Raw genomic sequence first — 15,974 nt, 5'->3', positions numbered from 1 at the left:
AAAAATACTGACAGATGTTCAGTGATCTCATATTCTGCAGTCGTGTGTCTGTTTGCATATAAATCAACAGCTCAAGTCCAGCTCCTCTAAAACATTAACAAACACAAGGCATGACTAATGTTGAGATGTGGTGGTGGAGTTTTCAAATTGCTTTTATTTCGTTCCCCCCTTAAAGACACTAGGAGGTATGCAATTAGTTCTAAACCTTTTTTCCACCCTACGGTTATTAACAAAGTTCTGAGAAGAAAAGGTGAGGGGGGTCAGATTCCGTAACTTTGCAATCTTGTGTGGCAAATTTTAAATGACCGGGGGGGAGGTAGTTTGGTCCATTTTGGAGGTTTAAACACTGCTCTTTGGGAAGCTGCAAGTATTAGGCCGCAGGTTAAAATGCTGATAAGGACTCTTTCAAGATACACAAGGGAGGCATACCAATTACCAATGGTGACATGTGGACTGTGTAAAAGTACAGTGTTCAGAGATAACTAAATGTTGTCCGAGGGCAGTATGTGTTGGGGTTCCAACCTCTAGAATAACTTTGTAATCTCCTGCATGTGTGCCTTTATTATTGCACTCACAGGCCTTAGCCTTCACTCTTGCCATCGTAGAATGCTAAACGTCACTGTGTAGAACAACCTAATAGCCAATGGAACCAGCAAAACATTAACATGTTTAGAATAAAAGATGTAAAACAAAAGTCCACAGGACTAATACCTCGACGTAATTGTTTATGGCGGAACAGTACCTGATGTGGCGCCATCTCCTGTTCACAAAATAAACTACACAAGCCTGGTGTTGAGTGGAGGGAGGGGATTATTAAAAGAAGCATGAAACACAACACATCTGTTATCCACAGACCTGATAAGAGCCCAGTTGGTAACTTCTGGTTAAAAACAAAGTCCGTCTGGCAGTAATCACATATACTGTAGCATTCCCACCTCCTGATAGAAGGGTGGGAGCTCCACACATATTATGTTAAATAAATAGGCTATTCAGTAGAACAACAAACCAACATTATCCTTCCTGGAGGAAAAAGTGTGCACGTGTGTGTGAAGGGGTGGGTCGGCGGGGCTGTTTTAGATGGACAGCTGCTACAGAAACAGAGTGACACAAGGCTAGGGGGCTCTTCTCCAAAGCAGGCTGGGTAAATATAATAGTGCCACTCATCAATCGTCACAGGAGACTCAAAATGGGTCAAAGGCGGGATGGGGCGATTGGTGCAATACAAAGGCCTGTTGAACTGTGGGAATTTTGTATCATTATTTTCCGTATGAAAGTAATAGTTATTTAATACAAAACAGGTTGTGTAAACAGTCTAAGCTGTATTTGTTGGAATTATTTGTGAGAGAAAGACAACATGCATTTTATTGGTCAAATGTTTTGCTCCCTTTCCACAGTGGAGCCAGTTCTAAAACCTGGCTTAAGGAGGTAGATAAGTAGGAAGTAAACACTTGACTCTGTTAGTGGCTGAGAGACAAAAGCAGACCCACCCAAACTACATTATGTCCCATAAGTACATGCATACTCCCTGTCTTTCCATGTCCTTCTCTCTCCCCCCCACTCGGTCCATCAAACTAAGAAGTCCCTGTGCTCCATCAATCTGCCGACAATGTGCCTCATTGACACCCAAACATCCCATTAATCTTCATTTGTCTCGTCATATCCTGCCATTCTCATGGAAATGGCCGCCTACTCCTGTGTGTTGACAGTTTGGGGGTGGTGGTGGTGTGTAAGTAGGGTGCCAGACCAAGGGAAGGGGGACCATAGAAAGTACCACTCCATTTGGCGGCTTGCGTTTCCCATCACGCCTAATGTGTTTCGCATTCAAATAGCACCCCCTACTACCCCCTTGGTAGGGGGGCAGGCTAATCTGATTTCTCAGCTGTCTGGGACCCCTGCTTCCTGACAGCAGCAGGGCTGGCTTGGTGGGGCTGCTGAGGATGCCTGGGGTTTCTCATGCACCCCTTCCAGGGGCACGAACCCCAACTGCTAACAGAGCTTGGAGTGGCAGGCCAGGCAGTAGCAGGGGAGGAAGGAAGGAAATGGTCTTCAGTTGCTAGGCAGGCCAGGGATGTGTCAATTCTCCACCAGTGGCCCTGGAGGAGACTTCCAGCTGTTCAGCTGTCCATAAGGAAGCACTGTGAGGGTTTATCCCACCATGGGGCCTCAACAGCCACCTGGCAAAGAGGGAGCAGGAGGAAGTTCCCCCTAGGCACTGGACTAAAGGATATCTTCAGTTTGAAGTTTTCCCCCTCCTAATCACTCTACTTTCTGATAAGAGCAGAGAGACGATTACATTTCAGAAAGCAGAGTATGTTCATAGAGCAAGTGCATACATAAATGGAGGAGAGAGGAAGACGGAAAAGAGGGAGATGAGGGACGGCTACAGAGAGCGAGAATGAGGAAGAGTGAGCTGTAAAAGCCCATAGTGCCTGTGTATCGCCAGGCCCTTTTTTCCTGCGTGTGTTTTGACAGGGCCCAGGCTCTGTCTTTGATCAGCACTCATGAAGTTTCATTAAGAGATAGATGGAGGATAAGAAGGATGGGAAGCAGAAAGAAAGAGTGCGAGAGAGAGAGAGGGAGGGAGAGGGAGCAGGAACTCTGCTGGATCTACCTTATCTATCATGTCGGGCCGGTTGGTGGCGGCCAGCACGGTGACGTCCCTGAGTTGCTCGATGCCGTCCATCTCTGTCAGGAGCTGGGCCAGGACCCGGTCCCCTACGCCACCAGACCCCGAGGAGCTGAGAGAGCGAAGAGGAGAGAGAGGAGGGGGGTGATAGGGGGAGGAGAGAGAGGAGATATGAAAAGAACTTTAACCAAAAATGTGTCTGTTCAAGTTGTCATGTCCCAATCCCTGCACTGAGAAATAGTAAGGTGTTTATTTTCCATAGCACAGTGTAGTGTCTTTCCCTCCCGTTTCTGCTCCCTACCTCTGTCAGACACACACGCACACACTCTCTCTCTGTCTCTGTTCACAGGGCCAGCGGAAGTGCCACACGTCATTACCACAGACAAGGCCTCAGAGGAACACAAAAGAGACCTGTCACTGTGTTATGACCCTGGGAGGAAGAGAAAAAAGGCCTTGCGACTAAGAGAGAAATCTGCCATGCTGCTTCCACCTTTCATCCAAGGCCTGTTCCTTTCTCTTTCATTCTCTATGGACCCAATGCCTCCCTTCTTTTTCCTCTCTCCCCTTTCTCTTTATGCGCCTGTCTCCTCTCTCTTCTTTTCTCTGTCTCAGTATCAGAAAACTCATTCCGACAGACGCCCCTGCATCAAGCAATTTTGAAAAGCAGGGGTCAAAGAATTGCATAAAATCCGGTCAATTCGGGCATGCAGTTAAATTAGAAAATGGGGCATGGGATGGGGGGCATTTTATCAGGTCGAATACCATATCCAATCCATTCCTGAGTTGACTTAAGTTGACCCCCCAGCTGATACATACAGTTGAAGTCGGAAGTTTAAATACACTTAGGTTGGAGTCATTAAAACTAGTTTTTCAACCACTCCACAAATTTCTTGTTAACAAACTATAGTTTTTGAAAGTCGGTTAGGACATCTACTTTGTGCATGACACAGATATTTTTCAACAATGGTTTACAGACAGATTATTTCACTTATAATTCACTGTATCACAATTCCAGTAAGTTAGAAGTTTACATACACTAAGTTGACTGTGCCTTTAAACAGCATGGGAAATTCCAGAAAATGATGTCATGGCAATAGAAGCTTCTGATAGGCTAATTGACATAATTTGAGTCAGTTGGAAGTGCACCTGTGGATGTATTTCAAGGCCTACCTTCAAACTCTCGGCTTGACATCATGGGAAAATCAAAATAAATCAGCCAAGACATCAGAAAAAAAATTGTAGACCTCTACAAGTCTGGTTCATCCTTAGGAGCAATTTCCAAATGCCTGAAGGTACCATGTTCATCTGTACAAACAATAGTACGCAAGTATAAACACCATGGGACCACGCAGCCGTCATACCGCTCAGGAAAGAGACGCGTTCTGTCTCCTAGAGATGAACGTACTTTGGTGCGAAAAGTGCAAATTAATCCCAGAACAACAGCAAAGGACCATGTGAAGATGCTGGAGGAAACAGGTACAAAATAATCTATATCCATAGTAAAACGAGTCCTACATCGACATAACCTGAAAGGCCCCTCAGCAAGGAAGAAGCCAGTGCCAAAACCGCCATAAAAAAGCCAGAATACGGTTGGCAACTGCACATGGGAACAAAGGTTGTACTTTTTGGAGAAATGTCCTCTCGTCTGATGAAACAAATATAGAACTGTATGGCCATAATGACCATCGTTATGTTTGGAGGAAAAAGGGGGAGGCTTGCAAGCCGAAGAACACCATCCCAACTGTGAAGCACGGGGGTGGCAGCATCATGTTGTGGGGGTGCTTTTCTGCAGGAGGGACTGGTAAACTTCACAAAATAGATGGCATCATGAGGAAGAACAATTATGTGGATATATTGAAGCAACATCTCAAGATATCAGTCAGGAAGTTAAAGCTTGGTCGCAAATGGGTCTTCCAAATGGACAATGACCCCAAGCATACTTCCAAAGTTGTGGCAAAATGGCTTAAGGACAACGAAGTCAAGATATTGGAGTTGCCATCACAAAGCCCTGACCTCAATCCTATAGAAAATTTGTTGGCAGAACTGAAAAAGCGTGTGCGAGCAAGGAGGCCTACAAACCTGACTCAGTTACACCAGCTCTGTCAGGAGGAATGGGCCAAACTTCACCCAACTTATTGTGGGTGAAGGCTACCCAAAATGTTTGACCCAAGTTAAACAATTTAAAGGCAATGCTACCAAATACTAATTGAGTGTATATAAACGTCTGACCCACTGGGAATGTGATGAAAGAAATTAAAGCTGAAATAAATCATTCTCTCTACTATTATTCTGACATTTCACATTCTTAAAATAAAGTGGTGATCCTAACTGACCTAAGACAGGGACTTTCTACCAGGATTAAATGTCAGGAATTGTGAAAACTGAGTTTAAATGTATTTGGCTCAGGTGTATGTAAACTTCCGACTTCAACTGTAGCCTGTACCCTTGGGCCATATGACACTGCAGGTCGCAGTTGAATCGCATGTATGAGTTATGCACACTGTTTAGTTTTGTGATCTCATGGACATCATAAGAGAAGTTTGGAGCTAAATCCCACTTCAAGTATTGCAAGTACTTCAGCAGACACAAAATGTCACCTTACATGCACTAAATGGCAAAATGGTTTTGGAAAGAAGAGACACTGTGACCCATCCCAGGCTCTGTCCAATTAGGCTTGAGAAGGCCATGTTTGAACCATATCTGGAGTGGTCTTTTGTCTGGTCCGAAACCAATGACTTTCAGTGGGGGTTTACCGGGAAGTACGCCTCATATTTAGCTTCCCCCATCTGCTGTGGTGTGCACAATGAAGCGCTTGTCTGCCGCGGCCTGTGTCCTCTCTCTGTCCGTTTTTTCTTCTTCCTGAAGCCACAGATGTTCCCAGTGCCATCCCATTGAAGCGCCTCCGGACAGACTGGCTCTTCTGTTGGTCAGTGTGTACGTGCATGCTTGTGTGTGCATGTGGGTGTGCGTGCGCTAGTGAACTGTCTCCATGGGAACTCTACAGCCGGCTTTATCAGTGTAATTATTGTACAGACTTGGGGACTATAGACAGTCAGTCATTCAAAGAGTCATTGTTCTCATTTCTGAGAAGAAATACCTACCTTCCTCTTTCTCCAGCAAGAGCGTCAATCTCATCGAAGAACACAATGGAGGGTGCGACAGCTCTGGCCTTCCTAAACAACTGGTGTTGACATATGCCAATATATATAGAGAGATACGCATTAATATATAGTAGACCCCGATTCTGCATATACATTGTACTGTAGAACACTTGTCAAACTCATTCCACGGAGGGCCGAGTGTCTGCGGGTTTTCGCTCCTCCCTTGTACTTAATTAATTAATTAATTAATTAAGGACACTAATTAGTAAGAATCTCCCCTCACCTGGTTGTCTAGGTCTGAATCGAAAGTAAAAACCCAAAACCTGCGGACACTCGGCCCTCTGTGGAATGAGTTTGACACCTCTGCTGTAAGATATTAAATGAATTTATTTTAAAATGTAAGTAGTCCACATATTCAGTGTATTGGGTATACTGTATGACAGACAATGAAAGTTGGCCTGGTACTCACCTCTCTGACAGCTCTCTCAGACTCCCCTACATATTTACTCAATAACTCTGGACCCTGAAAGAGACAGAGGGAAGTTGGTTCTCCTGTCCAGTGACATTATAGAACCAGGACTGTTCCATACGAGGGAAAACTTTGGACCGTAGTTATACAGTACAACTATTAATATCAATATAAACACTAATGATACACCTAATAACACTGTTTACCTAGCTACAAGCTAGCCTCACCACTAATTTCTGACAGGAACACACCAAAACAACAATGAACAAACCACTGAGAAGTTATTAACAGCCCGCCAAGAAATCTTTCAGACATGAAAGGGATAGTTATTTAAGGGATAGAGGGGAAGGGAGGGGAAAAAAAGAAAAACAATAATTGAGAAGGAAGGCAAAGAGGACCAAGGAGGTAGGGTAAGTAAAGCTGCTGTGGCCACTCTGCACCCTCCATCCGAGGCAGATAAACATCCACTCAGACCGTCAGGACGGACTTCCTTCCCCTGCAATCCACGCTTTTCAACACCTCTGAGCTGGTAGGGACACAACACTTAAACGGCAGCCCTTTTGTCTCCTCAGAACACGACAGCATTGTGGAGACTGACTCATTCATCCCCAGTTCCTCTGTGGTGGTGTGGCCAGGCCAGGTCTGGGCTTGATAATGTATGAAGTGTATTTATTTTACTAGCTAAAACAGCACATTTTAAAGTGTCCTTTTATTGCCCACAGCACAAGGTGCACCTGTGTAATGATCATGCTGTTAAAGTTAAATAAAGGTTAAATAAAATAAATAAATACAATCAGCTTCTTGATATGCCACACCTGTCAGGTGGATTGGATAGATTATCTTGGCAAAGGTGAATTGCTCACTAACAGGGATGTGAACAAATTTGTGCACAATATTGGAGATAAATAAGGTGTTTGTGCATATGGAAAATTTCAGGGATTTTTTTTATTTCAGCTCATGAAACCAACACTTTACATGTTGCGTTTATATTTTTGTTTAGTGTAGGTACATTTATATGTAGCTATGTATTAGATAAATGCTTCTATTGGCTCCCGAGTGGCGCAGCGGTCTAAGGCACTGCATCTCAGTGCTAGAGGCGTCACTACAGACCCTGGTTCGATCCTGGGCTGTATCACAACCGGCCGTGATTGGTAGTCCCATAGGGCAGTGCACAATTGGCCCAGCGTCGTCCAGCTTTGGCCGGGGTAGGCCGTCATTGTAAATAAGAATTTGCTCTTAACTGACTTGCCTAGTTAAATAAAGGTTCAATAAATAATTGGTGTGTGTGAGACAACATGATAATGGAGTGTTAGGGTTTTACTGTACATGACAGAAGTAGTATAAATTATAGTAAAGCACGGATAATGTATCAGAGTCAAAGCTACCAACACACTAGGGAAAAATACGTCATGATTTTGTAATTGTAAAAGTACTAGCCTGGACTTTATTCCCAAACAACATCTACCAGAAAAATAGCCCCTTTTGAGAGACTTTTACACAGTCTTTCTGTCTTTTCTTTCTAATATAACAGCCTATCCACCATCTTTTACCACTGACCCCCTCTAAATCAGGCTGGCTGACAGCTTCTGTCACGGCCCCATTGCACCCGGCAACAGCTTCCAAAATAAGCGCCAATCAACGATTGGTGAGCTGATCAATCAATCTCCATCAAGAGGCCTGGACAGAGCAGGGCGAGGGGTAGGGAGAAGGAAGGTGTAGGGGCGAGTGTTGAATTGGGGTGGAGGGAGAGGGGGGGTAGAGGGGATGGGGTGATGAATGAAAAGGACAAAGACAGGGTCGGAGGGGTCAAGTGAGGAGGCCTGTAGGTCTGCCTCCAAGGAAGCCAGAGAGTCTGAGGTCCTTGAGATAATCAGGGACATATCCCTTTGTTTTTTAACTGGGTTAAAGCCAAGGGAATGGCTGCTGGTATATGTAAATAGGCATGGCTAAGTATTTCTCCCCAATTTTGTGATTACGATCTTGTCTCATTGCTGCAACTCCCCAATGGGTTCGGGAGAGGCAAAGGTCGAGTCAAGCGTCCTCCGAAACATGACCCGCCAAGCCGCGCTTCTCAACACCCACTCGCGTAACCTGGAAGCCAGCTGCACCAATGTGTCGGAGGAAACACCGTTGAACTGATGAACGAAGTCAGCCTGCAGGTGCCCGGCCCGTCACAAGGAGTCAGTAGAGCGCGATGAGCCAAGTAAAGCCCCCCCTGCCAAACCCTCCCTTAACCCAGATGACGCTGGGCCAATTGTGCGCCGCCCTATGGGACTCCCGTTCACAGCCGGTTGTGACACAGCCTGGGATCCAACCCCACTGCAATGCAGTGCCGTAGACCGCTGCGACACTCGGGAGACCCGCAAAGTATTTTTGGGACAACAGAAAAATGTGGTGATAGTGTTACTAGCTATAGTTGTAGCATTATTTACTTAATGTTGTGTAAACGACAAAGGTCCATGCTAGGTCAGCCATAACTAAAGGAACTGTGCTTAAAGGCGATGCAACTGCAAAACTGATGCATTACAGGGGTGGGATTTAGGGAAACTTGTAGGTGTAAAAAGGACACCTCCCTGCCCATACATTGACCATTTGGAGAGAATGCAGGCAACAATCAAATGTTAAATGATCATCACCTTGATGGCGAGAAAGTTGAGTCCGCTCTCATTGGCCAGAGCCTTGGCGATCATGGTCTTGGAGCAGCCTGGGGGTCCGTAGAGGAGCACCCCTTTAGGGGGCTGGATGCCCATGCGGGTGAAGGCCTCAGGGTGCCTGAGGGGCCACTCCACCGCTTGTTTCAGTTTCAGCTTCACCTGCTCCATGCCTCCCACGTCCGACCAGCGAACCTGCAAGGGAGACAGTCAGCAAGGGAGACAGTCAGCAAGGGAGACAGTCAGCAAGGGAGACAGTCAGCAAGGGAGACAGTCTGCAAGGGAGACAGTCTGCAAGGGAGACAGTCTGCAAGGGAGACAGTCAAACCATTTGGACACAACTGGTAACTGAGAGAAGAATATGTGCTCCTAGATACAGAAGTTTTATAGACAATGGAAAGAGAGATGTCCCCAATGGGCTGTATACGATAGCAGTTTTAATGGAGCTTGGTATCTAGTGGTGTTATGGTAGCTTCAAGAAAACCCAGGTTTGAGAGGATAAAAGGTTTTCCAAGTCAAAAGTAATATTCTTATTGTGGGGCAAGAAAGTTCTGGGTTCTGTGTGTCCAGTGTTTATTTCTCTCTACAGCTGTAATTAATCAATCAATCACTGAAATACTGTTTGTATTTTTGCTCTGGGCAAATCATTTGGAATAATACAGGAAAAGCATTGGGCCAGATCTGGGCGGAGAGTGACTCAGCAGACAACACAGAGAGTCGGACAGCAGCTGTCACTTTGACGAATGATGGGCAGAGGACGCGACTCCAGGAGATAAAACCGATAAGGAGAGCAGGGATTGGACAGAGCAATAAGCCCCCTTTTCCTCCACCTTTCACTACATCAGCATGACTCTCTCTCTCACTCTCCTTCTCTTTCTCACCATCTCTCTCCTTCCATCTCCACCTCTCTCTCCCTCCCTCCTTTCTCTGCCCGAAGTAACACATCCCAGGCCACCGGCGCCGTCTCCCGGGAACAGAGCACCTAATGGAAACTTGGCGTCCGGCCACATACTGTAAATACCACACGTTGAACAATTTATAGATAGAGAGCGAGAGAGAGAGAGAGAGAGAGAGAGAGAGAGAGAGGATGGTGGGTGAGGAAAGAGAGAGAGAGAAAGAGATAAAGATGGTGACAGGGAGATGGGAGGAGAGCGCATGGAAGGAGAGAGCAAGAGACAAAAGAAAGCGAGAGAAAGAGAGAGGCACAGCCTCCCCTTGCCAGAACCTATGGGGTGTAAATCAATCAGGCAGCTTCAGGTGCCTCTACCCTACCAGAATAGCAGCAGATGTGCACAGTAAAGATTTATACCCCTTTTTCTCCCCCTGAACCTATTTTGTTGTGTTTTTGTTCAAGTTTTCTGCAGACAAAATTAACATGGCGCTTGCGTGAATGACAGTAAAAAACGCATCATTAATTGCAAGGTGCTTTTGTCACGAACACGGCGGATGTGGAATTAGAGGGTGCAGATTGAGTCACACCTTGCTGCGTTGATTTTACTCCCCCTGCCTCTTTTTCTCTCTCCGAGACCCAGTTATTATCTTTTACTGTTGTTGTCTGAAGTTTACAAGGGGCCTCTTAGGGCCCGGGCTTTGATGGGGTTGCCTGGGATGTGGGAGAGGAGGGTGGGTGCGACAGTAGTTGTGGTGGGTACTTCTCCAGACAAGAACTTGGAGAGGAAGTCGAAAAAGGGGAACGGAGCTCTCGGCTGCAGCTGCCAGATCCAAATATTAAAAGGTCCGGTCGGCCTGAGAGAGAGAGGTGTGCTCTGCTCTTGCTCTCGCCAGGCCTGGCTCCACTGAAAGTTTCTTATATAAATGGATTAGAAACAAATGTTTTGCACTCATATGGATATAATCAAGTCGGAGCTCTGCGGCCGACCCTTCAGCTGCAGTGCACTGAGGGAAGGAAAAAAACTCAAGCCCATCTTTTGTTTCCAGGAACTGGCCGCAAGAACTGAATGTCTCGGGGTGAGCTCAGTGCAGAGGAGCATTAGGAGGAAGGAGAACGGACTTTTTTCTATTTTTTTCTCTCTCTCTCTGGCAGGAACCGATGTCGACCCGATCTGCTTCCAATTAGTGCTGGAGATGATGTTAGCCTCTTCCTGTCCGTTATGTCTTGCACATGCAAACTCCAAAACATCCTGGAGTCTCACCACTGTCCCCCCCCCACCACTGAGTGTGTGATTCATCTCCGTTTCAGGGAGGGCAGCAGTATGGCTGGGGGTCATTTCCATCCGACGCTTCCTCGGTTTGAACCCTCGGTGAAAACCGCACGTCAACAAAAGTAACTGGGGATCTGAAAGTATCTTCTCTAATGCACAAAATACTTAATGCCTCACTTGATTACTCACCGTATTGTTGACATAATACATTGACTGGTAGTCCAATGAGTAATTAAGCGATTTGCGCTCCTGAGAAGATTTGTTGACGTTTCAGAACATGAGACTACAAGACACTTTCCGTTATGCCGGTGACATCAGCAGAACTGTTGTTCCATCTTTGGTGGTACCCGATAAATTTAATGACAGTTTATATGTCAACCTTATATGCCGACAATTTAAATGCCGACCTTCAAAAAGAGTCTAAGGGGCTATAATCCAGACACACCTTGGGAACATCGATGGCGACCTCCCTCATGGCACTTGGTTTGACCTCTGACATGGCCCACTGAAGGTCCTGGAGAGTGACCGTCACTGTCCCCATCAATTGGAGGTCTGACGGTTGGGAGCCACTGCCGAGAGCACGCCTTAATGCATGCAGCCCTGTAAAAAAGACCAAATTGATAAACATATTTTTTAAACGTACAGGTTTTCAAAACATCTAGGTTTAGTTGACAATTTCCTGTAGGGTGATATTTTAGAAAATAGTGCATGGTGGGTAATAAGAGGTAGAACATTCTGATAAAGAACATTGTCACGTTAGAGACGCTTTAGAAATGCAAAATCCACACAGGATGGACATTTTGCAAGTCTAAGATGAGTTGATGACGTGTACAGTTACTAGGAGGAAAGATGCCCCAAGCTGCAAAACAAGTCATGTTTTCTGAAAATCAACACTTTGTCGTTCAGCAACACGCCATTGTCAAAATGTCAACAATAGGCTAAGCCTCACTTTCCTCCTTTTTCAAAACGACAGGCCATACAGTGATGGACAGTTTCCCATAAGTCCTTGGCAGCCGCTCCACGACTCCAAACACACACTTACTTTCACACAGTAGAACTTTCACCTCACCTCTCAGGCTCCTACATGTCGTGATGACGAATCCCTAACGAATGCCTAATCTCCAAATGAACACTAGTTCCCTTCACTCTTTCAATTCGACAGGGAACATTGGACACGGATAGCCAGGAAGAAAAGCTGCAGAGGAACTGTAATTGACGCGTTATGTTTGAGATTAACTCTCTCATGACTAGAGGCGACTCCGTTACCTGCCGAGTATAAAAAGGACAACGGTACAAATAACTTAATCTGTGCATTAATAATGGGGTTGGATTTTGAGTTCGTGTTGGGCCTTGCAGAGCAGGGCCACAAAAGAGTGAGCCACGGAGAGAAATGGGCCCGTTTACAATCAGCATTCCAAGGGGCCGGGGTGATGATAGCTCATGAATAGGCCACATCGGCGCTGGTGACGGGACAGGGAGCACGCTAGAAGGCGTAACCACAGGAGGAAGGGAGCGAGAATAGGGATTACGGCCTACATCAGTATCACCGACAAGGAAGGATTAGAACAAGGATAAAGCCTTGTTTTCCAAGAGTGTGTCTCTTGGAATACTGTGGCATTAGAATTCTGAATTGGCTTTTCTTGAAGATGATTTCGGGAAAATAAAACAAAAATCCTCGCAGTGCGTGTTTAATACAAAGGAGAAAGTGGGCTTCCTGTGGGTTATGGCATATTTGTCATGTGTAATTTGTCTTAAACAGTCTATGTCAAATACATCATACAAAAGGAAATAGATAATCTCTGAGACTAGATAAACATGTCACGTGTCCAGTCAATACAAGATAAGTAAAATTATGTGTAAGGATCAAGGACAAAGAAAATTCTGAATAAGGCTGGTTGAACTCTGTGCAATAGATAGTAGATACAAATATGAACGGGAAAATCCTGAATGAAAAGTTGCTGCTAGGAGTAAATCAGCCTCATTTTTAAAGAATCCTACCGCATGAAAAACCTGCACTCGAGTAGCCACCGCTCATATCCAGTTGTATAGATTCAAGCCATGCATGTAGGATAACAGGCATTTGATGAACAAATGATACAGTGGCTGAGCGCATGATTACTGGAGGCTTCCACCTCTCCTCCGAGCTGGGGCCAGGGACTGGGGTGGTTGGGGCTGTGGGCCAGGATGACAAGAGGGGATTTATGATCAGACAAGACTGCATCCTGTTTATATTTTCCAGGATTCGAGAAGACTGAAAAAAGGGACAGAGGAAAAAAGAAAAACACAATGTGGAGAGAGAGCGCGTCCGTGAGCGGATCAAGCCAAGGTCAGTGTGTTCCAGGTCCTGGGCTCTGCTCTCGCTGTGTCCCGTCTCCTCTCCCCAGAGTCCCCCCACATCACATCAATCCCGCCTGACCTGGCCCTGCCCGATGACATGGCCATCTCTTCTCCATTCAAAGCTCCAGGGCTCTTCGACTAGCAGTACAAAAACATCTGCCTCAGACTGGAGCCTGAGACCATGCACAGGGTAGGAAGGAGGGGAGGGGGCAAGCATATTTTTCTGGGGAGAGGGGGGAACCACATGTGCTACGAGGGGGACTCTTTACTCCTCCTGCTCTTCTCCACTGCTCAGCCTCCTCATCGCATTAAGAGGGATAGAGGGATGTTCAAAGGGTAATGGAGGTCAGGGCTTGGTTCATCAGGCAACGTCTACTTCAGTGATGGGGGAGAAGAAAATCTATATAGTTAAATATCTGTATATTATTTTTGATTATATATCGTATTGTTTTGACAATATCGCAATATTATTTTTGCGCTAGGTGGCTGTACCTGTACAAAAACTCCAGTATATTTCCTTCATAGCTTGTTCTCCATCTTCTTTTTAAAATAGGGAAACAATTTGTTTTCAGCACTTTTATTTCCCTGACTGAACAAAACTTGTTTTCTCATGGCTCGCTCTTGTCCCTCTGCAGCAGACATATGGTAAGCAATATGTTTGAACCATGGAATCCCAATAAAACCACAGTATCGAATCGCATACATACAGAATCGTGAGAATCGCGATACATATAGTATCGGCAACTAAGTATCGTGATAATATCGTGCCGTGAGGTCCCTGGGAATTCCCAGCCCTAGTCTATTTGCCTTTGAAAAAGAAGCCCAGTTGACAGTCGGGTGACCATGAAAGCCTTCGCACCCTTTTACCTGTTCCAGTGCATCGTAAAAAACTATGCTTGTCTGTGGTGCGTTAACCCAAAATTCTAGATAGTATAAGAAAGAAAAGTCTGCACTCATAAGGCTGAAGAGCTCAAAAAGCCCCCGAAATGCTGTCTTCCTGGATTGACAAACGTTTTGTCCAGCTAAGGATCTTTCTCTAACCAATCGCTGGATACAACATACTACAGTTGCTAAGGAATAACCTACTGAACAAAATGTACCTAATGAAAGACCAGACCAACTCACTACCCAATGTCAGTATGAGCCACTGATGGGTGTCTACACAACCTAAGCAAATGCTTAGTTAGCAAGTACATTCATGAAGCAGATTAATGTAGTATCCAGCCTGGAATCTGGATAGCCCAAAGGCAAAAGGAAATGTAATTCAACAATGTGACTCCAGCATTTCCGCTTCAGGGATTATATCCCCTGGCTAGGCTTGGCTCGATCCGAGCACACATTTGGTTTAGTTATGAAAACATCCGATGCACTGTTAGAAGAGGAAAAAGAAGCGACACAACAAGGTTTAATCTGAACCTTATGTGGATTCTCTTTTTTTTCACTTGTTCTTTCCTGAATGCTTCAAATTTACCAGCAATCTGCGGGAAATTGAGAATGGGGTGCCCCTGGCTTGGGGAGGAAGAGACAAGGTGAAGACAGGGGATTGTGGGCTGGTAAGAAGAAGAAGGGATGTTCCCAATTATCTGGCACCAAAACAGGCCCTCCCTGACTCAAGGCCCTTTTTCCAGGGCCACCTCCACCATCCCGGATGTGTAAGAGAATGTGAGCCACAGACCAACATATCTAAGACACCGGAGCGTTCTACTATAACTACCTTCAAAAACGACTAGCTTGGATGAATTTGGGCAGTTTTCAACTTAGCTACAAAGACAGGCAGAGGAAACTGAGGTAACTCTAGTAGAGGTAAAGTAAAAATTCCCCCTGCCGAATTCAAGGGCTTCTTATACAGATCTATTGTCTTGATATGACAACAACAACAGTGGTAGGTCATTTATGGAACTCCATCTGTGGGTGTCCATCTGCACTTCTACAACATGTTCAAAACCTATTTAGACATGAAAAACCCCTTAGTAACACCTTCACCTGCCCCCCCATCCCGGGGCACGTCAGCAGAGCAGTGTGGGTCTCGAGCGACGTTGTTCTCAAATGAATTGTGAAATACTTTTGGCACTACACCATAAAAAAAAAACAGGAACATTTTCATTACTCCGAGGGGCTTCCGGAGCGCTCTTTGCACCTGTATTTACAATACCCAACATCTGTTCCAGCACTGAAAGACTGCAATAATATGTGCTCTTAAACACACACACTGGGAAAGGGAGGGAAGGAGCGAGCGAGCGCACAAGCTGCCATTAATAAAGGTAAGGACCGAGGATAAATAGTACAAGGCGAACATTTCCGGATTTTATAAACAGAGCCGGCAAATAAACGTCACATACTGATCTGGCAATATTTATGTAGCCTGTCCTAAAATTCCAAAAGTGCCTTTAAAAGGACTGTGGAGTCAGGAAAAGTGCTTTATATGGAAGGCTTCCTCTGTAAACACACATCAAGCATTTACCACTGTTGATCTCATTCATGTCTTTGCAGCAAGATTTATGTCAAACAATACTCGCCTCATTTTTCCCTGCCATTTTTTCCACTCATACTTACGCAATAAAATAAATCAGCATTCCAAAAACTAAACCAAATCAAAGTTTACAGTTTGGGCTCCCGAGTGGTGTAGTG

General features: G+C 45.4%; 1 protein-coding gene across 2 annotated transcripts in view; it reads right to left on the bottom strand.

The window, feature by feature from the left end:
* The window catches only part of afg2a (AFG2 AAA ATPase homolog A), a 124,022-nt gene that overhangs the window by 90,835 nt on the left and 17,213 nt on the right, over window positions 1-15,974 (bottom strand). For both annotated transcript variants that reach the window (XM_029770838.1, XM_029770839.1), the window contains exons 11-15: window positions 11,455-11,609; window positions 8,833-9,042; window positions 6,197-6,250; window positions 5,728-5,807; window positions 2,612-2,738 (exon numbers count right to left, since the gene is read on the bottom strand). In XM_029770838.1, coding sequence (XP_029626698.1) covers window positions 2,612-2,738; window positions 5,728-5,807; window positions 6,197-6,250; window positions 8,833-9,042; window positions 11,455-11,609 — 626 coding nt within the window. The remainder of the gene's footprint in view (window positions 1-2,611; window positions 2,739-5,727; window positions 5,808-6,196; window positions 6,251-8,832; window positions 9,043-11,454; window positions 11,610-15,974) is intronic.

The sequence above is a fragment of the Salmo trutta genome, chromosome 13, assembly GCF_901001165.1.
Source record: "Salmo trutta chromosome 13, fSalTru1.1, whole genome shotgun sequence".
In the NCBI taxonomy this organism is placed as follows: Eukaryota; Metazoa; Chordata; class Actinopteri; order Salmoniformes; family Salmonidae; genus Salmo; species Salmo trutta.
This window is presented reverse-complemented; position numbering and strand designations above follow the sequence as displayed.